Source organism: Syngnathoides biaculeatus, chromosome 13 (assembly GCF_019802595.1).
Source record: "Syngnathoides biaculeatus isolate LvHL_M chromosome 13, ASM1980259v1, whole genome shotgun sequence".
NCBI lineage: Eukaryota > Metazoa > Chordata > Actinopteri > Syngnathiformes > Syngnathidae > Syngnathoides > Syngnathoides biaculeatus.
The window spans coordinates 1,835,549-1,862,465 of NC_084652.1; the positions used below are offsets into that span (position 1 = coordinate 1,835,549).

Below are 26,917 nucleotides of genomic sequence, written 5' to 3' on the forward strand. Positions count from 1 at the left end.
CATCCGTGTTTAGTCCTTACGTAAAGCTACTCGAATCCCAGGCCGACACCGTGATCACCACCTGCCCATTCATGTCCGTGCTACCGCTGATCATATTTGGGCCTCGCCGGCGGTTTTTGGAACTGCTTTTGTAGTTTACCGCAGAAGTCAGCCTACGTTTCTGTAATTTGGGGCACGGCGTCGGGGGCTCCAAGTGTAGGTGTTGAAAGCAAGGAGGCGTGTTTGCTTGGCTTCCCCGGCGCCGCTAACTACACCTTGAACATCTCTTACGTCCAATCTCTTCTGCGCCAAAGCCGGCGCCGAGCGTGCTAAATCGGCTTGATTGCATGCCAGCGTTGAGATGAAAGGCTCGGAGGTGGCTACGGTAATCCAAAGAGAGCGGGTGGTCTGCTTGCAGGCATATCGTTTTATTCTCTCATGCATATTCACTTTTAAGCCTCCGAGTATGCAGATTAGTCATGTCTGAACAGTGGACCCTCCAATCACATCCCCCATTTTCCTCTAACCGCATCCTGCCGGGCATAATGTGCAGTGTACGTGTGTGTGTTTGTTTTGTAAGTTTGAAGGCACGCAGGTTTGAATGTGCACGCATGAATAAATGTTTGGCCGTGTGTGCGCGTGTGTGTCTGTGTGTCTTTTGGATAAGTGTGTAGGTATGCGATTGCCAGACACATGGCTTTGTCTTGTCCTGGCAGCGCGCTCCACTCACCAGATGTTCTCCTTTTTTATCATCCCCTACTTGCTTTGCCTTCTTTAAGGTTTAGGGAATCTGTGTCACTCACATTCTACTTGCGCCATTGTTTTTTGCCTGTGTTTGCCGGAGGAAAAAAAAAAACAAAAAAAAAATGGCACGCTTTTGGGGACCTGCGCGTCATAGAAATGATGGTTTTGTGTCTTCTAGAATCACCAGGAAGAAAATAAACGAAAGGCATTTCATTTCGCCTGTGAATTATCCATTAAAAAGGTGTTGTGTAGTTGTTGGCAAAGCGACGCTTGCGTGTTCTACGACATACACGTGCAGATATTAAAACTGCTCTTTTGCAAAGTATCAGCAGGGACTGGAAATTATTAATAAGGCCCCCCTCCCTAAAAGTTGGAAAGAACCAGATGCTGCCACAGAAACGCAAAATTATAAACATATGCGCTCATGAATATGCTGCCAAAGTCTAAACAGAAATGAATGAAAATGTGCAGATCTGCCTTTTAAATTGATTGTGGTATTCCTTGAAATCTGCTTCGCCTCCCACGAAGTTTCATGAAAATCAGCTCTGGAGTGGTTCTGCTTGGATGGCAATGGACCTTTCCGATCTGTCAATCACTCGTACAATAATAGCCAATCAAATAGCCGCATTGTCTTAACCCCCGGCTGGACACGCCCCTCTCGCCGTATTGTGCCACAAGCAATGCTGGTTGCCAGTAGCGTGCGCTTGGAAAAGTTAATGTTACGAAGAAAATGGTCCTCAGATGCGCTTGGGGAACGTGCAATTCTGATGAAAGATATCCTGCTAGGTTACAAGGGGCCCGCTTGAATCATTTTACAAAGCCTAAAACACAGTCGACCAAGTGTCTACGATGGATTAAGGGTCGCGCAAGAGCGCACGTACAACTAAATGTGGACAATATCAACAAACACAAGCCTGTATGTTTGAAGGTAAGTGAGGGAGAACTATCTTCTCTGAGTTTGATTGAATTATTATCAGTGCTTCATACATTGCAAGAGAGCAACGTTGTTAGCGTATCACTGACGTGCTGAACGAAGTGTGTAATGTTCTATGCCGAAGAGTCGGGTTAGCGATACGTGAATGCAAGAGAAATGTATATTTGCCCATTTGTATCACACCAGACTTTTAAGACAGTGCACTGGGTTCCATTACGAGCCAAGTCACATGAATACACCCACTCACTTCTAAAGACTACAATGATGTTACTCGTGATCTTTCCAAGTAACAAATACTCACCCTGCTTTACATGCGCAGTACAATTCCACTATTTTATCTTGCTGGATTTCGATGTGAAGTTTGTGAGGCATCAAATCTTATTTGAATCGATCGCCAACATTTGCCTGTAACTCTGACATTGCGTCCTGGTCCGTCCAAAATCGTAATTCCATGTACGTATCCTTGCGTGAAATAGTTGAGACCTCTTTGTGGAACCCTCTTGGACAAGTCTGTCCCATTTGGCAAAAAAAAAAAAAAACATACCCCAATATCATCTGGAATACGCAACAGAGAGTCGACTTCAAACATGTTCTGTTCAATCGCCATTTTGGAAGCCTATGGGACATGGCGAAGGGGGCGGAGCTTGAGATCGCCATCGGAAAAGTCCATTGAGGTGATTCCACTCCCAACAGGTCGCGACATGACGTGCATATACATAATCTATTCTGAATACTGCATTGATCAATGAAGATTGTTGTTGCTTGAATGACTTAGAACAAGAAACCCAACAGAAGTCCAACTCGGTCAAATGGCACAAATAGCTTACCATAAGCTCAAGAGTCAATCAAGTATAACAGTCAAAATGTTTGCAAGTGCTCTTGTCGGGTACGCTGGCCCTGAACCTGAAGTGCAAAACACAACAGCAGTTGACTAACTTCAACTTATTGGATAGTAGGTAGGCTACTAGTGGCAGAAATACTGTAAGACTCATTACTGTTCGGATGAGAGGGAGGACTTGGGTGAAGGATATTCAGCCTGGCAGGAAATACAAAGAAGAAAATGAACTTTCAGTACAAGGAGAAAACGAAGAAGCTAGGCTAACTGTTAGCTTCTGTAGTAACTAATGCTCTGTACATGGTCGTGGGAAACTCCTCTCTCTCCTTGTCATCTCCTGTTGTAGTAAAAGGCTTGTGAGACACTGGAACAGGAGCTCCACACCGTTGCTTCTTCATTTGTGTCCGGCAAGGTTGCTTGATGGTGGGATATCGTTGCGTTTCATGTCAGATTTACTCTTGCTTTCAATTGGACGATTGTCAGCCCCGCCTGACCGACTTGCAAGCAGATTCAGGATGGGAAAATCACCGTTAACACCACCCACAGGACAGTCGGTCAGCGTCATGATTCAGAGACTTTGCTGTTTTTGAACCTAAAGAAGCTCATAATCGCCGGTTGTCTTTATGTGCGCTTCCAATCTTGGGGCAGGACACTGCTCCTTGTTTAAGGACACTTCAGCAGAGCAGCTGAGCAAAGGTGGCAAACGACCGCATTTAATCACAAGTTACGAGCGGCCCGCGGTCGGTTGCGCGCATCAGCGTGCAATCGGCCGGCCGGATGCGAACGGCTGCGCCGCCGCTCCGGAGTCACGCCCCTGGGAGATTAAATCAAGTTGTCACCTGGTCAGCGCCTCAACGCTGTCAAATAAAGGAACATTTATAATTACGAGGGGGATGAAATTCAGATTTATTCCTTCCAAAGCGAAGGCTGCCGATCGACAGGAGGGACAGCTCTCCTCCATCTGTCGCTGTCGACGCCGCCGCGCGTCTGACACAGGGATTCATTTGTCTTGTCGTCTTTGACAGTCGGATTTTCCCGCCGCACTCCCACAAGGAGCCGCGCGGGATTTTCGGAGGCAGACGAAAAAAGAAAAAACACTCTGTGACAAGGAGTAGGCTCCTTATGAATGCAAATGAGTCTGGGAAAAAAAAAAAAAATTCACAGAGCAGCTAGCGGGCTCAGAGGCTCCGGCATCCGTCACATCTCTTCACCCCCCACCCCCCCCCCCCAGCAGGCGCAACCCACGCCTTGCCAAGAGGGCTGAGGGCTTACAGGGGCCCCGCAGCAAGAAAGAGACACACTCATGGAAATTTGCTCGCTGGCACACGGTACGAGCGCCAACGGTGACTTTTATTTCCAGAAAACAAAGATGATAAGCGCACGGCGTTTACATGCCATCCACAGAATTGGCTGTTGGGTTTGAAGTTTTATTATAAAACATTCATCTCCTCAACCTTCTACGTGCGGGCGTGTGCGCACGCGTGTCTGAGAGCGGATGCGTCACTTGTATCGCTTGACATTTGGCTCCCCTTTTATCCGGTTTCAAGGATACTAAGTCAAATGCAATGTGACAGGTCAACCCCTTCATATCAGTCATCCTTCACCCTGACCCAGCCTCAGCTGCGCTAAGACGCATGCGGCTCCTCCACTCTAAAAAAAAAATAAAAATTAGCATTAGCAACAGGATCCGAGACTATCCGGCCCGCTTGTGCACACACGGGGATCTGCTTACTCAAACAAACAAGACAACGCGGCATAAAATCTCCATCCTAACGAGTACGTTCCCACTTGCACGGTGGGCCTGTTTTTGAACCGCTTGCGTAACCGGGGTGGAATTAAAGGGCCGCTGGCCACACCATTCCACACCAAAATCCATCCGATGAAGGTCGGTAGGCTTGTCACCTCCGCGTGTATACCTACAAGATGGAAAGCCAAGGATCCGCCATTTATGTGGCAAAGTGCGATATAACAATGTTAATGTTACCCTGCAATAAGTCACACCCGTGTTATACAACCTAGCAATATGGAGAATAGCAGCCGTTATTTTGGCCACAGTGTCATTGCGTTGTATGCTTTGGAGGTCTTTTTAAAAAAAAACTAATTCTATAACAGAGTACCAAGAGAGGAACGGTGGTACTGCATGCGCAAGTCTGGTGTGGCGGAGAAATATGTTCGGATAGTACAGGACATGTATGAGGGCAGCAGAACAGCGGTGGGATGTGCTGTTGGTGTGTCAGAAGAATTTAAGGTGGAGGTGGGACTGCATCAGGGTTCCGCGCTGAGCCCCGTCCTGTTTGCGGCAGTAGTGGATTGCCCGACGGACGAGGTTCGACTGGATTCCCCAAGAAATGGGCCCAAGCGGCGTGGAACAGTCGGCGGAAGGTGTCTGGTGTTCTATGTGACAGAAGAGTAGTAGCAGAACACGCATGTGCAGATGCCCATAAATAACTCCACAAACTTTAACACAGGGAAGCGACAACCCAAAACGAAACTATAACAGATAGATATGTAAAAGTTACATTGTGTTACGTTGGACTTCATCAGAAGAGTCGCTTTGTTGTTGCTACACTGACCCTGGATGTTGTTGTTGTAGCCAAGTACGACGGTCGTTATTCCGTATCAAGGTCCAGAAAGTGAGCCACGTCAGCCGGGGCGCTCCGCAGGGGTTCCGTCGTCAGCGTGGTGGGTTTTTGAGCGCAGTTGAAGAGATGATGCGTACGTCCCACGACGGGCATTTATCGCCGATGTTGTTGTCGAGTCGATGCTGATAGTCGTTGAGCTTGTGACACCAGCCCGAACGGAGTTCGGATAGCGCCGATCTCACGGGCCGCAGGAGTTGTCTCTCGGATTCAGCTACTGGAGACGGGTAGCCGCCCAACACGATGTTGGGTTTGTAGCCAGCGATCCGCACCCTACTGACCCTGGATCACCCACTTTGGTCGATAATCCAAGACGTTTTTTTCTTCTTTTGTTCAGTTCTTGATTTATCTCAGCCACTCACGCACAGATTGCTGCGATTACGGCACCACCGCTTGCGTCCAGTGACGTCTCCGTACGAAACTCAGTCGCACCATATTTAAAGGGAATGAGAGGAGCCACTCTGGCGGCGAAAGAAGTCCGCTGTAAGTAAACTCTCAAACCCGGCTGCGCAGCCTGCACACAAGCGGATCCTGCCACGTTGCGCTCATCCACGAAATTACCAACAGCGGTCTGAACCGCCTTTGGTGCCCAACTGCTGCCACCCGTAGATTTTTCGCTGTTCACAAAAATACAACCGCATGTGTGTGTTTTATGTTGGTCATCTTGAGTACACTTAAAGAGCAATCAGAACACACAGGCCCATTTTTCTTCCTCTTGTGTGGGGTCGTCCACATTTTACGTTGGTTAAAAAAATGGCACGTTTGTAACATATTTCAGCTGCGCTTGCGCACTTATGAATTTGGCTTTTCTAATCAAGGGCGAAAATACCTCCTCCGCTACACACTTAAGTTGGATCATTGAGGCATACCTTGATGGAAACGTGCGTTGCTGACATTTTCTACTGCGCTAGATGTGAGCGCTTTGGTTCCACGCGTTTTTTCATTAAGCTCAAAAGAGGATGGTCAACCAAGTCAGAGCGAGGCCTCGGAAGTGCTGAGTGTGCGCGTGTCGCGTAATCTATTTGAGGCGCGATTAAAGTTTAATTCGTAGCCATCTCTAATGCCAGCCGCAGCGCGCGCGCATGCGCGTGGGCGCCAGCGCCGAACTGCAGTGGGCCGGCGAGTAGCTCGAAGCTGAGCCCCAGCCTTCCGTCTCCTCTCAAAACGGGCCTCACTACTTTTCATGCCCGAGGGATCCTGCGAGCTGCAAACAACTGAATTTTTCATCAAGGTTACTTCCTGGAGAGACGCGGGGTGCATTTGCGGCGTTCCGTCCTAACTTACCTCGCTCTGACCCGCACGCCTCTCCGGGAGAAGTTGTTTGACCCTGCTCTGCAAAAGGACAACGCGTACTGTGCAGGCAGCAAGCTGAGGTTATTACTGAATGTACTGGCACTGGTTACCATGGTGCTTTTTAATTTCTTTTCTTATTTTCTGTAGGCCAGGAGGCGGGGGGTACACCCTGAACTGGTCGACAGCCAATCGCAGGGCACATAGAGACGGACAACAGTCGCACTCACAATCACACCGACGGGGCAATTTCGAGTGTCCAATTAATGTTGCATATTTTTGGGATGTGGGAGGCAACCGGAGTGCCCGGAGAAAAGCGACGCAGGCACGGGGAGAACATGCAAACTCCACACAGGCAATGCTGGGATTTGAACCGCGGTCCTCAGAACACTGAGGCCAACACTATAACCAGTTTCAGACGGTGGTGCCGTCCCAGCCACAATTCATGCTCATCATTATTGATATTTCTCAATTTTTTACACGAATAATAGGTGGGTACTAATGCCCGACATTTACTTTCTTACATTTTCTTTTTGGATGCATTGTATCGGCCAGCACAGTTCAAATGCAACATATTTATATTTGAGTTGTTTTTTTGTTTTTTGTTTTTTTTTGTTAAGAAGAACCACTAGTTTTACTCACTATGAGCTACAGCCCGTTCTGCTCGCTTGCTACATTTTTTTCCCGTTTAGATCTCGAATCGCTATTTCTTCTGGTTTGTCAGAGATTTCATGTCGCTGATTTTGCCCGAGTTCATGTTCTTTTAGAAAGATGGAATTTATTATTGTTTTCGTTAAACCTATGCTGCGAGTTTCTCGATTTGCTGTTCAAGTTGAGAACAAAAGCGATCATTTAAAAGTTACCCGTTTCACAGTGTTTGAGTACTTTCACCACTGCATACTTTTTAACGCTTCCGGTATGTACTCTTACTCAAGTACTTATTCAGAATATCACCCTCCTAAAGTATGATTACTCTTGCTGGAGTGTAATTTTTGACTATTCTACACAGTAGTTGTCGTGGACACGTTAGCATTGCGCCGAAATCTCCTTTCTTGGTTTGACTAGCAAGGGACTCTTTTCATAGGCGAGAACCCACTTGGGCTTCCTGGCATAAATGGGACCCTGGACCGCTCGAGAAGTACCGAGCACCTCCATTCCATCAATGACCATCTGGCGCAATTGCCAGTTCCTTACTATAGTCCATTTCCGCCACTACGGCGTGCAAGTTAGCTAGCAAGCTATGCAAAATAATGCAATCTTCACTGAAGTGTTACGTGCCATTTCGATGCAATTTCTTTGTCGCGTGTGCACTGAAAGAGGCAGTGGCTATATCGTCGGACCGGCCGGGCTAGCTGGCTCGTGGACCGGCACACAACGGCCACACTTCAGGGAAAGTTAACTGTTCCTCACTGAAATGTTTCGGGTCAGTGTGGTGAAGAGAAAAAGACGAGATGCAAAAGTTCACATGCCTGCCGAAATCTCAAAAATGCTTGTCGTTTCACATCGAGCTAAGAAAGCGCAGCGATACAAACTCCGCGGAAACAACAAGACTTGGCCTTGTGTTACAAGTGAGTCTAAAAAAGAGGAGCGCGGTCTGTCTTCAAATAATGTTGTACAGTAGACCCAAATGCCACAAACCTAGCACGGAAACCTGTAAAGAGTCGCTACCTGAAGATGTCGCTTCTCACTAGCACACATTCGTTACTTTACTTTAGCTCGCCCGAACGCTCGCTAGCTAGGAGCGGACTGGCGGCAGGCTTATCCGATACGTCACCGCCTCGCTTGCTGTTGCGGACATGCCTTTGATTGACATTTGAAAGTTTAGTTTCCTGCGCATTCTCAGGACATGCACACAGCGCCCGAGAGCTGAGAGGGGAGGTGTTGATTCTGCACAATTTTTGAGAATCATTTGAGAGAGAAAGTGTTTTGAAAAATTCTCCCACGCGTGTTGTTGTCTCTAAGATCCATTGCTGTTAGCAAGACAAGTGTGAAGTGTATTATAATTTTTTGTATTCATTCTTAGTGTATTTCTGCAAGAGACACAATTTCAAATTGTCTCCCCCAAAAATTGTAGCAGCTTTGAAAATTGTCTTGACGTGACGGTAACTGGAAGGAACAATTTTGTCTTTGTGGCAACCAAGCGGGTCACCTCAGAGTCTTTTCACTGGTGGACCAGCCGAGAGTCCCGTGTTACCGTTACGGCACTTCTGATCTTGTCCTCGCTAGACAAATGTGCGGTACGTCTACTCTCATTTATTTGGGATACCCGATACGATGTCATGAGCAAGGCTGGACCACGCCCAAGAGGGGCATGGCCTGGCCACCGCTCCGAGCGGTATCATCTCTGACACCTGTCGCCGGTCACAGCTGTGTCACATGAGGCACTGTGATTAGACAATGTATTTAAATTGGAGTATTGTCACTGGTTTTTGCCAGTTCGTTGCATCCGGGGTTACTCGGTCACGCTTTTGGTTATGCTCTTTAGTTGACTCCTAGTTATCGGACATTGTTTCTTGTGTTTTGGATCCTGCCTTCTTGGAGTGTGTTGTCGTGCACAACATTCGTTTATAATAAAACCCGCTGAACATCATGTCGTCGTCTTGGAGTCCTGCATTCGGGTCCGCCAGTGCACCGTTGGTCCGTGACATACGGGGACATAAGAAGTCTCAACAATGTCAGGCGTAGCCTTGCATCATAAAATAGCAAAAACAGTTGTTTCTCGTGTGTCCTTCCAAAAACAAGCGGCTCCTTTTGCGCACGTTCTAATCCGAAGTGCCACACAGGTTCTAAAGAAACTCAACAAATTCAACTAGTTCACATCATCTTTTGGGAATACCGGCATGGGAAAAACAACACTCCTAGCAGGACTATTTTCCGCCTTGAAAAAAAAAAAAAAAAAAAAAACAGCACCGCATCTCCCGGAGAAAAACAACTGCTAGCTACCCGAATATTTGTACATCAACATTCATTTGCAATTCAAAATAAAACCCTATTTATTAGTTTTTCGCTGGGATTATTTATGCTGCGACAACACATTTGGTTTTAATGGAGGGAAAATATTCTGTGTCAGAATGGATTCCTTTTTCATTAAGGCTGAACTGGTGCTTCAGCGGCTCCAGCAATCAGCGGCGCAAACAAGCTTGTTGTTGTTGTTTTTCCTGTTCCAAGTTGACTTTAACCAGAAGCCTCCATGCGACGAGATGGTCCCCGCGCGTTGGATTTCCGTGCAGCCCGTTTGACTCGAGCCCAATTGAAGCACAGCGTTTCCCGTGCACGACCGAGATAAGCCTCCATCGCTTTATGACCCTATTAAATAGGCAATGGAAGAAAGCCCGATGGCTTCTGGACCGCGGACGTCCATCTCGGGGCTGCGCGGTGCGGTCTTGCAGCTCCCGAGTGTCAGACATTATCACCCCCCACTACCCTCAACCTCACCCTGCCCCCTTGTGACAATTACTGCCCTACCTCCCTATTCAGCACGTAATGAGAAAACGGACCGATCGATTTCTGTCCGGCCAGTAAAAGAACGCTAGCTGGGATTCGGATGCGGCGCAGACGTGACAGGAGAGAGCCGCAGCGCTGCAAGATGATGTGATTTGGAAGTGGAAAATGACTTTACTCAGGGATGATTAAACAATTGCGCTGCCTGCTAATCAGGAATCTCAGCTGACCATTAATGGCATTGATTTTTGTTTGTTTATTTATTTTTTTTTTTTTTGAAAGCGCTAGCAAAAACAGCCACAATGCTCAACTGGTTCAGGATGAGCGGCGGGTTGCAAATTTGGAGTGTCTATATACCGCTATTGTTAAAGCATGTGAACGGGATAATAATTTGGGTTGTTTGTGGCAAGTAGCAGCCGGATGAATTAAATTCAAGCAGTAAATGGTGATGTGTACACATTTTCATTCTTTTACATAATTATATAGCATCTCGTTTTCATAAAGTGCACAATTCTTGAGTGATATTTTCCTTCACAAACATTTTTTGTCGCTTTTTTGAGGGGAAGGCTGGTATGGAAGTAGATCCGTGCCACCAGGATTTGAATTTGACATGTAAAGTGATCGCATTTTCAATAGTTGCTACGATTCGCTGTCTAAAATTTACCGTCTGCGCCACCGAGCAGAAGAGCCAGCCAATCGCAATTACGCTTTCTTAGTCACGTGACGTCACATAATAAGAAAGCGAAACGGGATTGGCTGGGTGTTCGGTTCTGACCTGAAGTAACCCTGCCTGGTAGATGAGAAAGATAGCGCATCCACATCGAGCGGTATGTCGATTGGTTGAAGCCTGTTGGCCGCCATCTTGATACTCCCAAAACGTTTGGAGGACATGGTTGACATGTTGGATTATGGCGGCGGCTTCTCAAAGTTTGGCATGTGGAATTTAAACTGGTCGTGTGAGCTTGACATTTTTTCAGTTCTGGTAACATGAAGGATTTTTAATTCTACTTGGTAAGCCAAAAAAGGCGAAGTGCAAAGGAAAGACATGGAACTCCGTGACTACCAAGAAACCTTGCATATTACCTGACATGTTAACTTTTCATAAAATTGCACCGTGAGGCACTATCATCATAATATAGCAAAAAAAACTAAGCATTTTTTGTCATTAACACATGAAATTTTAAGTCAATCAGTTCGATATATTTTTGGAAACAAGGACCCGCAATGGGCAAATACACGCTAAACGCGTTGTTCATTTGTTGTCTCTGCGACGTTCTATTTCAGACAAAAAAATTTTAACTTGTTTCCTCACATTTGAAAATCAAATTCAATTTACAGAGTTCTGTATTATGAAATTCATCAAAGATTTCACAGAAAATGTGTTTTCTTGCTTATCCACTGATGAAGTTTGGGAAAATACTGATATCGCTTTTTTGCGAAAAACCGTCGGCCTATAAAGGTGAAGCGGAGAGTGAACACTGAACAACAACAACCGTAGACAAAAGTTTGTTCAAGCGAATTAAGCTCATCAGAAAATTAAAAAAAAAAAACTTTACAAACAAACTTTAACAGTGTCAAAGTAAATCTTTCTAACTTACCTGTGGAATTTTTTTGTCATTGCCACGAAACTGGCTGCACAGGTTGGCACGGTTGTTTTGGGAGTATCAAGATGGTGGTTGGCGACTTCAGTTTTGGTGGCCAATGAACCATCCAGTCATTTTTTTTTTTTTTTTTTTTTAGATCAGTGGCAGAAACACCTCAGAAGTGCTAGAAATTTGAAATGCTGACGTTTAAAATCGGAAGGGAACACATCAGCAGTGTTACCTTACCGTGACATCTCCACCCACTGGCCTGGCATGCACATTACAGCCTTTCTCATCATTTTTCAACCATATTGTTTTGAAGTGAAAGTTTTCTAAAACACAAACATAAAATGACATGCTTTTGAAGTAACGTTAAAGACTCATTTACGAATAGTCTCCATTTGAACGTTGAGGTGTTGTTCGCACGCACAGATTTGCAATCGTAACTGTTGAACATATTGAATATCTACGATTGTTTTATGAGCAAATCGATTGATGAGAAAGAAACACCACAGGGTCATCTGCCATCTAATATTTTTTATGAAAGGCAAAAAATGCAAAAATTCAACTTGGTATATATTGTTTTCCACCACGTGACTATATCAGGGGCAGGCCGCCATGTCGGATGGGTTCACTCTACTGCTGCGCCGTTCACTCTGTCACTTTTGCGCACAGACCGAAGTTGCACAAATGTTCATGCGACTGGGTTCGTGATGCGGCGGTATCAATTGTAAGCAACCTGTGTCTCCACACTGCTAAGGTTAGTGTACCGCGTGATTACAGTCAGCGTTGTTAAATTATGTTGATTATACCAACGAAAGAGGTGTAGATTATTATTTTCATTTTTGTTACCGAGAGGGAGCGAAAGAGGTTCGACCGGGACGAGTCCCGAGTGGAGTCTGCACCTCTTTTTCCATTTCCACGGCTACATTTTTAGCTTGACTCACGAAACCGCTAGCAGTACGGTAACACGTTTTTGCAAAGTTATTATGGTAAAGCAGAAAATACAGATTTTGGAGTCATGCATTGCATCCATAGTTATTGCTAAGTAGGTGTGGAATTCTACAAGGTATCCAATACTTACCAAGAACAAACTGCTCCGAGCAAACTCGGACGTAAGGGAATGACTTGGCTGCTAGATCGGCTCTGCTAATACGAGACAGCCACAGTTGTCGCCGTTTGGTTGCTGACTGCTCCGTTTTCTCGCCCTATTTCTCGATCACACCTGGCAGCCGCCTTCCAACGCCCGCTTTCGTTTGAGCAACCGATAACATAGCATGCAAATGATTCCTGCTTAGTTACGATTTGTTTACTCGAATTCACCCCACCAAAATGGCGACCGCATTCTAAACCGGAAGGACGGACGGTCTATTCTGTCTGTGCGTGTACCTCGCTTGAATTGCCGAATGTAGTGCGCTCCGTATTCGTTTCACATGTTTATTTTCACGCACTTTTGATCAGAATTGAGCTTCGGTACGACCAACTGCAATTAAAAAGGCCGCAGCGGCTAAATCCGACGCGAGCGCATTCGTCATTGTTACCTTTGTGCGCGCTAACGGCTCCCTCAACCTGCTACGCTGAATTCCTTTTGATTTATCCTCTCTTTTGACTGATTACGCGGATGTAAATATTCAAGGGGGGGGGAGGGTTTAAAATACGGCGCGGCTGACTGAGCGGTCTTTTTCCGAAGCACCTCCACGCACGTCCTGTTGGGTCAGCGCCACTCGGGCGTTATTTATTAGGCTCGGTATTCGCTCTCTATCCATCACGGCATGGTCACATCTCTTTATGTTTATTGCGGTGTCCCACCTTCCCGGGATGGATGATTGACGTCTCGGGAGAGCGTCGAGGTGGGACTCGCGCGCGCCTCCTTCTCCAATGGAGGCTCGACGGGGGCGGAGGCTCCTCGTTAGGAGTCAGTTTAGCGCACATAAGAGAAATAATAACAGTGGACGTCCGAAATCCTTCACATGGAAGGACGGCCAGTTGGGTCGGCGGTGCGCTTTTTTTTTTTTTTTTTTTTTTTTTTTAACCCCTCTTCTGCTTCTTTCTCTCTTTTTTTTGAGAGGGGGGTGGGTGGTATTTAAGGCGGCACACCACTTTTAATCCCATTAGAAGCCTCCAACGTGCACGATCACCTCCTCTCTCTCTCTCTCTCTCTCTCTCTCTCTCTCTCTCTCTCTCTCTCTCTCTCTCTCGTGTAGCGGCGCAGGAGTGGCCAAAGCCAAAAGCAGCGATTCAGATCAGATTTCAGCTCGAGAAAGAGAAAGAGAGAGCCAGCCTGCGTGCGTGCACGCGCGCGCCTGTGCCTGTGTGTGTGCGTGGGTGCGTGCATGCGCGCGCGTGTACGCGCGAGAGCCTGTTTGCGTTGAGGCAGTCGGTCTCCCTCCTCCCAAATCTCGAAAAGCTCACCGAAGAGGCGCGGCGAGAGGAATCCAGAGGAATTTTGCGCGGATATTTCCTTCCTTTTTTCAGCAGCCGTCCGATCCCTCCTCCTCCTCACTGTCCTCCCCCCCACCACCACCTCTCACCTCCCCTCTTTTTTTTTTTTTTTTTTTTTTAATTTTAATACATCCCCCAAAGAAATCAAGCCGAGAGAAAATCGCGACTGAAAAGTTGGAGGCGAGGCAGCGAGGACCGTGGCCGAGGATGGACGAGCAGCCTCGCTTGATGCACTCTCACGGGGTAGGCATGGCCGGACACCCCGGCCTGGCGCAGCATTTGCCGGATGGCACCGCGGGCACGGACGGCGAGGGCAGGAAGCAGGACATCGGAGACATTTTACAGCAAATCATGACCATCACCGACCAGAGTCTGGACGAAGCGCAGGCGAGGTGAGAATGCGACACACAACACGTGTTTCCACCGCCACCAAAAAAAAAAAAAAAATAGTGAGGAAAAAAAATAATAATAATACATGGACTGCAAGAGCAATAAAGCATCACAAACACCAGCCTCGCACTCGGGATGAATGCAAACATTGTGCATGCAACTAAAGACAATTACGCAGACGCCAGCAGGAGAAAAATAGCTTTTAATTCATTCAAACTTTTTTTAACCTATTTTCAGTCAAAGTGTAGCTCCAGCCACTCGATTTTTACCCGCTCACTTTCACTTTTTACAAAGCGACTTCGACGCTCTTATCCTGCACTGTAATAATAACATGTTGAATATTGTTCAACATCGTATTAAATAGTCATTATCAAACAATGTTTTGGAAACACGCACCTGAGAGCTGTTGTTGCATATTTGCAATGTGCATTTGCGTTATCTGTTAAAAAAAAAATATATTTGTGACCTTTTTCATATTTATACTCGCCCCCCAAGTGAGCCCCCACCAAGATAGCTCGACATGTGGCTCACATTTTGCAAAATGCACTTCGGCGCTGATCACTGTTGTTGTGTTGTATTGATTATTTGCTGTATGGTGGGGGGTGAGGGGTGAAAATACCTTGCCTTCCTTATTGAATATGATATTTTTCATTGTTTTTTCTTTTCAAAATGAGTCCCCTGGACATGTTGCAGCCTGGTGCATGCCCATAACTATATTTTTTTTTAAAAAATGAGCAGCAAATCACCGTTTACTGCATGTTGACAAGATATTATTGACTAAAGATGACATTTTTCATTTTTTTTTCCTCCCCCTAATGATTGCGCGGGAAGAAGATAGATGAACATGTTGCAGAGATTTTTGTATGCTCCGATTTCACCAAATATTGGAGCCAAATGTCACCAGTTGTGCAAGTTATTGCATTATGTATTCACTGCAGGTCGAAAACTACCTACAAACAACGCATTAAGCATATAAAACATGCCGATTCCTCGAGGTTTGGGACAATATATTCCCAATTAAATTCAACGGAAGATGATGACAACATTGCTAGGTGGTGGCAATTGCATTCTGTCGTGCAAAAAAAAAAGAATTAAATTAAAAATCCCATTAATCATTGAAGTGTTCTCATTTTAGGAAACATGCATTGAACTGTCACAGAATGAAACCTGCTCTCTTCAACGTCTTGTGTGAAATAAAGGAGAAAACAGGTAAGTTACGTTTTTGTCTTCCCATTCGCTGTCTTGCCATAGTCTGTCCATCCGTCTCCGGTTCTGTTGTTTTTTTTCCACCCCCCCCCCCCCCACCCCCCAAGTGCCACATCCAAGCATAAAAAGCCCGGTTGTGCACATGTTGTTTCTGCATCCGCTGACAAATGTCACGCAGCGTGCATGTGAGCCATCGCGGCGGCGTACACAATGCACACGAGTGTTTTCATGGCGGCTCTTTCTGGGCTGGGCTTTCTCACCCTCTGTCAGCTCCCCTCAGCCCGAGTTTGATGGTGTTTGCTAAGTGAGCTGTTTTACATGCAGGGGCTAGTCGTCGTCGTCGTCGGGAGGGAGGGAGGGACCAAGGGAGGGAGGGGAGGCCGGTCGGGATTTTCTGTTTATGTTTGCAACGAGGGTCAAAGTCATGAAAAGGAATGTGTGAATTATTACTCACTTAGCAGCAAATTAAAGCGGAGCGACTCACATGATGAAAGCCCGTGATTAATCTCGTGGGGGGGGACGGACGGACATGGCCGAGCGCGGCCCGTTTTGAGAAATAGCTTTCCGAGGCTGGAAAATAAAACAAAGTCTGCAGTTTGACCTCGTCTTTTGAGCTTGCGCTGCCAAGCTGTCAGAGGTTTTTAAGAGAGCCTCGTCTCGCCGCGCGGCCGCCGTCGTTGGCTTCGCGGCCCGTGCGGACAGCTGAAAATAAACACTTAATTCAAAATGGACGTTTTATTCCTATGAGTCAGAGCTCGGCAGCGTATGGGGGGCGGCGAAAAGACACCACGGGATTTTCTGCAGATTTATAAAGGTTAAAGAGTGCTCTCTCTGCGAGGAGGAATCCGTAGTAGGTTGGGGCCCTCTTTCTAAATTGCAAGGCTCGGAAAAGTGAGACAGTAATGCCTGGCTCTTTGTAAACTGTCTGGCGTCTCAATGGGTTCAACTGGAGTTCGCTTTCCAAAAAGAAGAACAAAGTGACTTGGACCTTTTCCTGGCTCCTTACCCGTGCCTCCCCTTCCCTTCCCTTCCGTTCCTTTGCCTTCGCTTCCCACCATTCTCAGCAAGCGCCGGTCCAGACAAAAGAGAGGTTCCCTCTTTTTTTTTTTTTTTTACCTGAAATGATCCAGCGAGTTTGGAAATGAACTTAACCGCCTTGAAACGTTCGAGAATCGTTTTGAGCCAGAGAAGCTTGATAATGGCCGCCTGCCGGCGACCCCTCGTCTTCAGTCTTCGCCCCCCCCCAAAAAAAAGTGAAAATCCTTTCACTGCGTGTGACAGAGAAAATGACTCAAACCTTCAGCGTGGCATTTACAGCCAAATGTGCTGAGTGCAATCTATGCGAGCAGCCTGTAATTTGTCAGTGCTTTCTTCTTTTTTTATACATGTATCGTTTTTGCAAAAGACTCCGCTTCTCTTTCGCTTTTCAAATCGTCGTCTGGAACAGTCGTTCCGCGGGTCATCTGCTGCACGGCGACGTCCGCGCACGGCCCCGGCGTGCCCCTTCTCCGGGAGTGCAGCCGGAGCGTTGACAGCGGCAATATGAGACTTTGCAGCGGCGAGGTGTCCGCTGGCCGGCAGCTGACAAACAAGGCGGGAGCGAGCGCCTTTGGCGGGATAAAAAGCGGCCTTAACCGATGACCCCTCCCTTCCCCGCCCATCGCGTATCGGTGCCAGGGTCGGGCCCGTGTCAGGGTGGGAGTATTTAGCAAGCCGCGGCGAGCTCCGCCGCTTGACGGCTCCGATTACTTCCACCCCGACCGGCGGCGTCGTTGTTGTTGTTTTCTTTCTCCAAATATCATCGCTGTTCGAACAGTTCCTGGGAGTAACGAAGAGCTTGTTTTTCCTGTTGGAACTTCCTGTGTAGCGCCTTGTTTGTCTGGAACCATTAGAGCGGGGCAAGCTGGCACGTACAGGTTAAAGGAAGCGATGCCAGACGCCAAGTTTGTGTTTGTGGGTGTCGGATTTCAGGGCCACCCTCCCTGTCTCTCTCTCTCTCTCTCTCTCTCTCTATCTCTCTCGCTGTTTCCCTCGCTTTGTTTCCTCGTCCCTTCAACCCAGGATGGTTCCGTCCGGAACTCACTCACGTTAGCCTGGCGCAGGCCCGCACGGGTCAGAGGGGGGAGCTGTCGCACGACTGATGCGATCGAGCGGGTCACGCGGTACGCTACTCGAACTCAACAAAGCTAGAGATCGGCGCCGATCAGTCCATCCCGCTACTTGCGCCGCTAATTCGACACGTACGCGCCTTCGGAGTCACGTTCGCGCTTACATTTTTACATTTGGGCTCAAGGTGCCGAGTTACAAACAGTTCATCTCTGGTGACGTCCTGTAAAATGTGTAAAATGGTGATTTTTCATTGGTTTGTTGTTTTGTGACCGAGACGCAATAAGAAGAAACTAGCTGATCCCAAACCGTTGTAGTTTTTCCCAGTGCACAAAAAAAAATGAACAGTGCTTTTAACAAAATATTTTCATTGTATACATTTTTGAAAAATTTTGTTCAGTGTTGGGATTTTCCCAAATTTGTCTGTTTTTCTTTTCCACTCTCCCTCGCTTGACGTCACACTGTGCCTTGTTCTTAAGGATGTCTTGGAATTGTATTTTTCCGACAAATTTGCCTTTCGGGAGGATGTCCAAAACTATTTTTTTTTTGCAAGCATGTGAGACCTCACTAGGTCTAGAACACACCCTCCCCAAAGTTCAGTCTGGGATTTTTTTTTAGCTCACTGTTTGCACAAATTGATACGATGTTGGGTGGACGTCTGTGACAACAGGACACCAAAATGTCACAATTCATCCAGATAAACGGTTTTTGGTCGCAACATCAAATATGGGTGGAGCTTGCCATCAGAATTTGACCAGTTTGAGATTTGAAAAACCACATGTGAGGGCCCACTTATTTGTTTTCACGTTTTGTTATCTCCAGATTTCTCAAGGAACTGCATCTCACTATGAGTCCTCACCATGATTCCGCCTTTCTGGGATTTTTTTATTATTTTCAAATTTTCCTCGTGTTATTTGAGTGTGGTCGGTTTTGTAATTTTCTGATTGCTGTTTTTCAGCTTATTGGTGAGTTAGTAGCTAATCTAACTTTAGGATGATTTTCATGTCATTCAAGCGTCGCATTGCAATTTGCGAGTCCAAATTTGTATTTTTGTGCCTCATAAAAACACGTGGAAATGCAAAACGGTGATCAATTGTGATCAAATCAATTTGGCGCAGCAGCAGCGTTGCTCATTACGATAGGTCGATGGCCGCCGCCGAGGTTGATTGACATCATGGCTTCGACTGGGATCAAACTGGCTTCAGTGCAAGGTTGGATCCAAAAATTCAATCCCAAAAGAAAATAGTTGAGCTAGTCTGCTTCTAATTGACGTGGGTTGCAGTTACGTTGCCTACAAAACCTTAGCGCTAATCTCATCAAGGGTGTCAGCGGGTCATCACTGATAAAAGGTGGACTGCGTAAACATGCGACCAGCATCTGAAAGCGCAAAGTATAGAATATCTTTTTCACCTCCGCTATGAGTAAGTTAACATTTGAATAGGTTGCCTGCAGGATTGTGTTTAGATTGTTGTTCGTTGATGTTTCGATTCGGGCTTGTTTCACTCGGAAGTCCAGGTCTTGAATCCAACCTCGACAGGAGTTGACAGTGCTGCATCTAAAGCTGCGATTCTATTTAACTCCTCCTTCATGTTGTTGGCCTCCACACACCCTGGACGCCACAAAACCCCTCATAGAGCCCCCCGCCCCTATTGCTTTATGTCCTTGGGGGAATAACTTGCAAAAAACACTGCTCCTCAAAATCAGGAAATTGCTCCTCAATTAAAGTTATTGAGTGACAAAACTCAGACAGGTTTCTGGGCTGTCGCTGAGAAACACGGAGTTTCAGCTCCCTCTAAAGGTTTTCCATTGGGTTTAGGTCTGGAGAACCTTGATATGCTTCTTACGGAGCCACTCCTTGGTTTTCCTGGCTGTGTGCTTCGGGTCATTGTTATGTTGAAAGACCCAGCCGCGACCTATCTTCAATACTCTGACTGATCCTAGACACAGTGCAGTCGTCCGGTCCCATGTGCATAAAAACACACTCAAAACATGATGCTACCACCTGCATGCGTCACAGTAGGGATGGTGTTCGTCTCATTCGTCTTTCTCCAAAAACGGTTAATGGAATTATGACCAAAAAGTTCAATTTTGGTCTCACCTGACCACAAAATTTTCTCCCGTGACTCCTCTGTATCATCCAAATGGTCATTGGAAAACTTAAGACGGGCCTTGACATGCAGGGGAACCTTCCATTTTTTTTTTTTTTCCCCCAGATATGACCCTTGCACGTATGGGAATAGCCTTAGTAGGTACGGCAAAGGCAAATGAGCCTTTTAAGGTGTTTCGTGGAGCAGCGACGGGACGACTAGTTCTGGTCGGGGACAGAGTGGTCACCGTAGCTCTCGCCGCTGCTGTTTTTCAGTATTTAATTGACACGGCCGTCCGTGATAGGTTCAGAGGTTATTGTCGCCTTTTTTTTTGTTACCCTCCTCTCATCTCTACTGACAGATGGAGGCATTAGTCTCCAACGTGGCGCTGTCCTGAAACTAATGGCTATGTCCTTGGCATCCCTGCACCGGCTGCGAGACTGTATATCTGTCCCCGACTTGGAAGTGCAGAAGCAGCAGTTTATCGGAACCCCCCCCCCCCCCTGCCGCCCTCCTACCCCTCCGTGTTTTAGTTTCCACGGAAATAAGGCCGAACAGGACCCTGTCTGTTCTCTCATAAATAACTTCATATAAATAACTTCAAACATTGCAGTGAAGTTTGCCTGAGAAAAATGCTGCCGAGGTTTGATTTGCGAGTTTATAGGAAGCGCGCCGCAGAAATATGAATCTAAGCGAATAAGAATAAACATGTGACGGTCCCAAGCGGGGACGCGTTGACTGTCAGTTTGCTTTTCAAGTGACTTATATCATACGTGGATTCCCGTTTAGCCTTTTCCTGTTTCTGCTCTCGTACATGCAGCACATCTTTTTTTTTTTTTTTTTTTTTTTTCCTGCTCTTCTCTTTCGCGTCTGACGTATACGCGCTCACAATTAGGCCGGCTAATATATTATGCAAATGTTGACTGTCTTAATTGAGACACGTTAATCACGTTTTAAGAGGCCAATTACGGCCATGTATATGTGAGGTGGGAGTCGTAATTAGCCGCGATAACAGATCTGGCAGAGGGGTGGTCATCTTCTGCCCGGTTGTTTGTGGCTCCCTGTTTTAAGGGGGCACCCCCCCCCCCCCCGTGCAGGTATTTGCATCACATCTCCATCTATAGTTTGCTTCCTGCACTTCTCAGCGCGGTTATCTGATGCAGCAGCCCCGAGCAGATCATATTCTGATCCATTACGCCCTGAATGCCTTTCCACTTATCCAATAGAAAATGGCTTCGGAGAGGAAATTTGCTTGGTGGCGGAGTGGAGTTTCTCTCTATTTTTTTTTTTTTTTTTTTTTATCAGATGTTTGTCTCCGGAGCGGCTTTTAGTGCCTCGGTTGACATTATTGCGCTTGCAATTGCCCCCGCCGTTGTTTTTCTTATTGGTGCCATTTGGATTTGATTGAATTTTGAGCACTGTTCTGGAATTCGCACGTGGCGTCGGCCCATCGGAAGTGTTTGCGCTCATTTCGTTGAAAGGATTATCGCCAGTGTGCTCCCACCGGCAAGGCCTGACTTTTGAGGGTTTTGCCTTTGTCCAACACCGCAATGGATTTGAAATTGTTGAGCTTCAGTTTTTGTTTCAAACAGTTCCCCAAATAGACGATACCGTAATTTCCGACCTATAAGACGCGACTTTTTTCACACGCTTTCAACCGTGCGGCTTATGCGGTGATGCAGCTAATTTCTGCATTTTTTTCTAACGGCCGCAAGCGGGCAGTCGAACGAAAAAGGTAAGAGTGAGACCAGTGGAATGTCTGTGCTGAGGAAGTGAATTTTACCGGAATGTTTTCTTTTAACCGGCCCTGTTAGCACTGTGCTAGCATTCGTGTGTGCTAGCGTGTTGCTGCTGTGTTACTGCCGAGACTCAGTGATTTTTACCGGTATTTTTTTTTTTTTTTACCGGCTCTGTTAGTGCTTGTGGTACCGTGTTGCTACAGTTTAGCTGCCGTGGCAGTTTTTTTTAAGCAAAATATATATATGTAGATATATATATATATATATATATATTTTTTTTTTTTTTAACCAGCCCTTTTTGTGTTAACGTGTTGTTGCTATGTTATGCTAAGCTAAGGTATTAAAACTTCGAAAACTCTTTATGTGTACCGTCTGTCTTTGTAAATATCTCGTGTTTCAATGTGGGTTTCAATGTGGGCACTTGCGGCTTTTACACAGCTGCGGCGTATGTATGTACCAAATGGTATTTCCTTTTCAAATGTGCCGGGTGAGGTTTATAAATCGGTGCGCTCTGTAGGTCGAAAATTACGGTAATTGGAAATTAACACAACTTCATGCAGCATACCACCAAAAATGTTAGCTCAATCGCAACTTTCTCACAATTACTACTGTAATTAATCACCTTTTTTCCACTGAAGTGAATACATTGATTGTGTTAATGACGTCTCGAAAATCTGAACAATAGATAACATGATAAATATCAATATGCAATACTTTGTTTTTGAATGTGAAGATCTGCAGGTGTTTATATTTTTGAACAATCCGTCCCGCAACATTCCCAGGAAATCACAAGGCACTCCCGAGATACCACAATTTGCCTCCAGTTGATTAAAAACGTCCGTAAAACGTCCGGTTCAAATCAACAGCAATCGACAGGCAGCATTTTTATCTGGAAAGTCTCGGTCCGGGTATTCACGTGCGCCGAACGTGGCGTCCGCCGAGTGTGGAGATTTTTATTCGATTTGCCTCGATGGAAGACGGTCGCCCCGGCAGTTGTTAACCTTTTAATTCGAGGTGTGGGATCCGATTCCTCTGGCACGCTGCCACGGCGACGTAAGTGGCCTGTTGGCAGCAGCTGGGGTTGTACAAAGGACCCCCCCCCCCGACCCCCCCCCAATACCCGAGCCAACCTGTCTTTAGATGAACAGTCACACCTAAAACGGCAAGTGCTCTTCCTCCGGACGGCTTTAGTAGAAATGACATAAATTAATACGTGCTGCTTAAACGCGACTAAGATTAATGGCCGCCTCCCGCATGGGCTCACATCCGCTGTCAGTCGCCGTTTGCCGCTCCAGATGGAATCAAGACCAATCAATGAGGCTGCGCCGCTCTGCCTGCACGCACACATTTAAATACAGCGTGTATATCTTGTCCGCGCAGTCAGACACTTGCACATGAAGACAAATATACTGAATGTCTCCCTGCTCTCCATATCTCATATTACAACGCTTACTCAGGTGCCACCAAATAAGATGGTTTGGTGGGGTGGGGGTGGGGGTTGCGGGGCAACGGGGGCTGATGGCTCCGTCGTGATTGGATGTTTCAATTACTGATAGTAATGCCGGAGTGTAGTGAGTCACGCAGTGCAGATAGCGCCATTTATTTTAATCAGGCGGAGGGAGAGATGGGGTGTGGATGTGTCTCCCTCGTTTCAGAGAACTTGCACATTTAGATGCAGGGGAGTGTGCTCTTTTGCTCTCTCTCTCGCGCACACTCAGGTGGATTGAGAGTAGGGAGGTTGCCGTGGGTAACGCGTTGCGACAAGCTACTCTCTCTGCGAGCTATTCTAATTTATGTTAATAAACCTTTCTGTTGCTGCGAGAGACAAAGGAGGCCCACAGATGAGCCCGGGTAACCTCGACACCTTCGCACAAAGGAGGAAGGGAAAAAAAAAAAAAAAAAAAAAAAAAGAAAGAGGCAAGAGACGTTGAACTCCGGAGACTGACACAAATACTTTTGCAGAGAAGGATGTTAAATTTAGCCACTTTCCACTCTCCTTTTTTTTTTTTTTTTTTTCTCTGCGGCTGCAAAATCAAACGGCACCTGCTGTGTCTGTCTCGCGCGTGCGCGTGTCTGCGAGGCGGGACGCTCATCCGGGATTGGAACCTTCGCTTTTGGATCGCTTCCCACGGGGCAGATGTGACGCAGCGGGCAGCGTTTTAGCATAGCGGGGGCGGGAGCGCAGGGTGCAAAGGTCACCGTGGGCCCGGGAAGGTCCTCTCAAAGGAAATCAGCTTGTGAGGGAGCACAAAAACGAGGTCAGGAAAAGGAAAAAAAAAAAAAAAAAAACCAGCTAATGAGTGCATATTTTTGTTTTGCGTTATCATTTGAAGTGATCAATTCACTTTCTGTTCTTTAAAAAAGAAAAAAATCCAATTTTATTATTAGTCGTGTTTCTTAGAGAATGTCAGTCTTCATAATGTTGTGCACGGTGTCGGGAAATGAAAGGGAAAGAAGTTGATTTTGTCGCTGATTGCGGCGCTCTTTGAGGACGGCTTTGCCTGCAGCTGTTTGCGGATGATAGCTTTTGGTGCTGGACGACAGAATTAATTCACAGCGGAACCTCTAAAGTGGAACGCAATCCACGCCGCCGCGGCATCGCGCCGTGGCTTGTTTTTGTTTGGTCTGACAATCCTTCCCATGGGGAAGAATGGAAATGGAAAATCATCCGTGTCAGGTTCAAGCTGCGGCCATCAAAACCTTCATTAACGCCGCAGTAAAGTTATTAACAGCCATGTTGTAAATTAACCACTGCCACTATTAATGTTGGAGAAAATCCACTATTTATACAAATAATTTGGGTCTCCATAGTGACTGCCCACTCGTCAAGCGTAGAAATGAACTCTTGCGGCTGCGAATTGAAACACCAGTCGCTCACATTTGACCAGCGCGATCGCGCTCGCGTGCCATCGGACTCGCAAATCTGCACAGTCGAGCACGAAAAATCACACGCAGGTGGAAAAAAATAGATTTTGAAAAACGTCGCTTGTTTTGTGGAGTCTTGACATTAATTTACATGTTTATTTCATAAACGTTGGTAAGAAAAAAAGCCTGCTGCTAAACAATCAGTATTCACCCGGAAACAGGAAATGCAAGTTAGCCGTACTGAGCGTCTTCGGAAGTGATGTCATTAGCGCATGTTCCGAGCCGCTTGATGTACTGCGAGCGCATTTACGTCGAAAGTCATCAACATCACGAGCTGTGTCAAAGGTAATTCAGTTCAGTTACACCAGGCGGTGCTCAATGCGTCGATCGCGAGGCAGTTTTGGTTGATCGTGTGACGGCGTGCCCAAAAAAGGCGTTCGACTATCGTCCACCTCGTCGCTTGATTCAGGTGTGGCCAATACGTCGAGGGTACGGACATAAAGGCGCGTTCTAGCAAGCCGGCCTCCTATTTACGGCAGTCGCGGCGATGCGCGTGTGCACCCGACCCCCTTCCTGGCCAACCCCGCCCCTGCCGGTCGATCGCGAGAGGATTGGATGCTTGAAAAGTAGATCTCGGGGGAAAAAAAATCTGGGCACCCCTGATTTACATTGAAAACATTTCTGGGATATAACGCAGGTAATGTTTCGGTATCCAACTATAATAATTATGAGATTGTGATTTACTTTGACTTGATCTAAATTCTCACATTAGACTAGTCTGTCCATATATCTAAATGCGAACGATCATTTTCCCCCGTTAGCATTATCTGAAATTGAAAACTTTTCCCCTCTTCATGCTTTAGGAACATATCGATCATCTACTGCGAACTATCTTTCATCAATGGATTGACAATAGATGGCGCCTAAAATTACACGAGATTATAACAATACATCGTGATGAAATAAAATGATTTGATTTGATGAATACTTAGTTTTGAAAATAAATGTCTATTGACCTCTTTAAAAAAAATGTCTGTCTCAGTCTGTGCAGTGTCAATAAATTAGGATTATGGTATTAAGTAACAACTACATACTCGGGTATAACAACTCGGTAAGTTTTTTTAAGGTCTTGCGAGTCCGTCCCTAATCCCAACTGCAACTATATATCTGCAGGCATGACTGACCACACCCGTACATTTTTCAAATGTGACTGGAAATACCATCATGTCAAAGCCCAAAGGTAAGCAGAGCTGCGATGAGTTTTGTTAGCGTCATCTAACGGCGTTCGCAACTGTTGAGCCGCACTTTCTTGATTGCTTGGTGAAGTTGTGGATGTGGGCGGTATTCGTGCCAGGTGATGTGTCTGCTCCATGCGCCACATAATCGGATTATTGACAAGTTTAGGACGTGTAACGTGTGCCGTTTTAGTGTATCAAGTGTGACGTTTGAAGTTCTGCTTCTGCCTTTTTTTTTTTTTTTTGGTCTTTTATGGGTGTTTCCCTCCCTCCCCCCAATACCGTGTACTTGGCGTCATTGCATCATTTCCTTTGCTCCATCCTGGTCGTCATGGTAACCAAAGCAGGTCCTGCAGCGGAGCAGATGGCTTTCACAGTCGCACATTTTCACGTTATAGGTCCACCCCGTCAAAACAGGCTAAGCTCCTCGAGGCTTAGACAATGTGGAAAATGTGCTGCGCGTGAATTTTGGAGTATTTTGGCAAAGAATTGCGGACACCTGGGAACTGTTTGAAATTGTTGGGGGGGGGGGGGTAACTGCATAATTTGTCTCGTATTGTTTAACCTTAACTGTCACACTCACACAAGTGTCGCAGTTAACGCTAAAGGTTAACCACTTGAAAATGGAAAAATAATGCCTATAAGTCTGCTTTACGTAGATAACAAGTATCGCAGCAAGCTACGTTACATCTTGCCCCAACGGGTAACAACACAGTATTTTTGATTTGCTCAGCCGTGCCGTAAATAAACAAACAACATTTTAACATTCTTACCTGTCAAACAATCAGTTATGACGTAAATGGAAAAATGTTCGAAGAATTGTGCACTCTCTATCGACAAAGACATAGATGGAGAAGACTAAATTGGACTCCCTTTTCAGTGTACTCTTTGTTTCTTTTCATATTTTTGCTGCTTTAATATACTGAGCAGCCAGGACAGACGTATGCACTGCTTTCCTTTTTAACGATGTTTCTTGTACTGTATAAACTGTAAATTTGTTTGTAGCCTATCATTCCACAGACACAGCAGAACAAAACAAAAGTTTTTTTCGAGGGGCTTTAATCAGATTTTACAACATCAAAAGTTTATCCACGGCACAAGGAGTCTGTAAATTCAGTAACAAAATGTGGAAGACGTTAGGGCAAGGACTCGCCATCTAAATCCCCAATCGGTATTTACATGATGAGGAACCAACGACGAGCTCATCACAATTGCACCGTTAGTCCTTGCACTATTCTCTAATCGAGACGTCACTGTCCAACAAAACGAAAATCGGAAGCATGTGAAGATATTTTCACAACACCAGTAAGAAAGTACACTGCCATATATTGGCTGGTGCATTTATCAGCTGTTTGTCATCTTGGAAAAAGCTATTGTCAAAATGCTTCTTTTCAGTTTCAAA

General features: G+C 46.1%; 1 protein-coding gene across 5 annotated transcripts in view; it reads left to right on the forward strand.

Moving 5' to 3' along the window:
* Window positions 1-26,917, forward strand: part of LOC133510614 (pre-B-cell leukemia transcription factor 1) — a 128,972-nt gene that overhangs the window by 34,832 nt on the left and 67,223 nt on the right. For 4 of the 5 annotated variants that reach the window (XM_061838710.1, XM_061838711.1, XM_061838712.1 and 1 more), the window contains 2 exons: window positions 14,029-14,279; window positions 15,413-15,486. In XM_061838710.1, the coding sequence (XP_061694694.1) occupies window positions 14,095-14,279; window positions 15,413-15,486 (259 nt within the window). In that variant the 5' untranslated portion in view covers window positions 14,029-14,094. Of the gene's footprint in view, window positions 1-13,695; window positions 14,280-15,412; window positions 15,487-26,917 lie in introns of those variants that run through there. The other variant, XM_061838713.1, reaches the window with a different exon arrangement.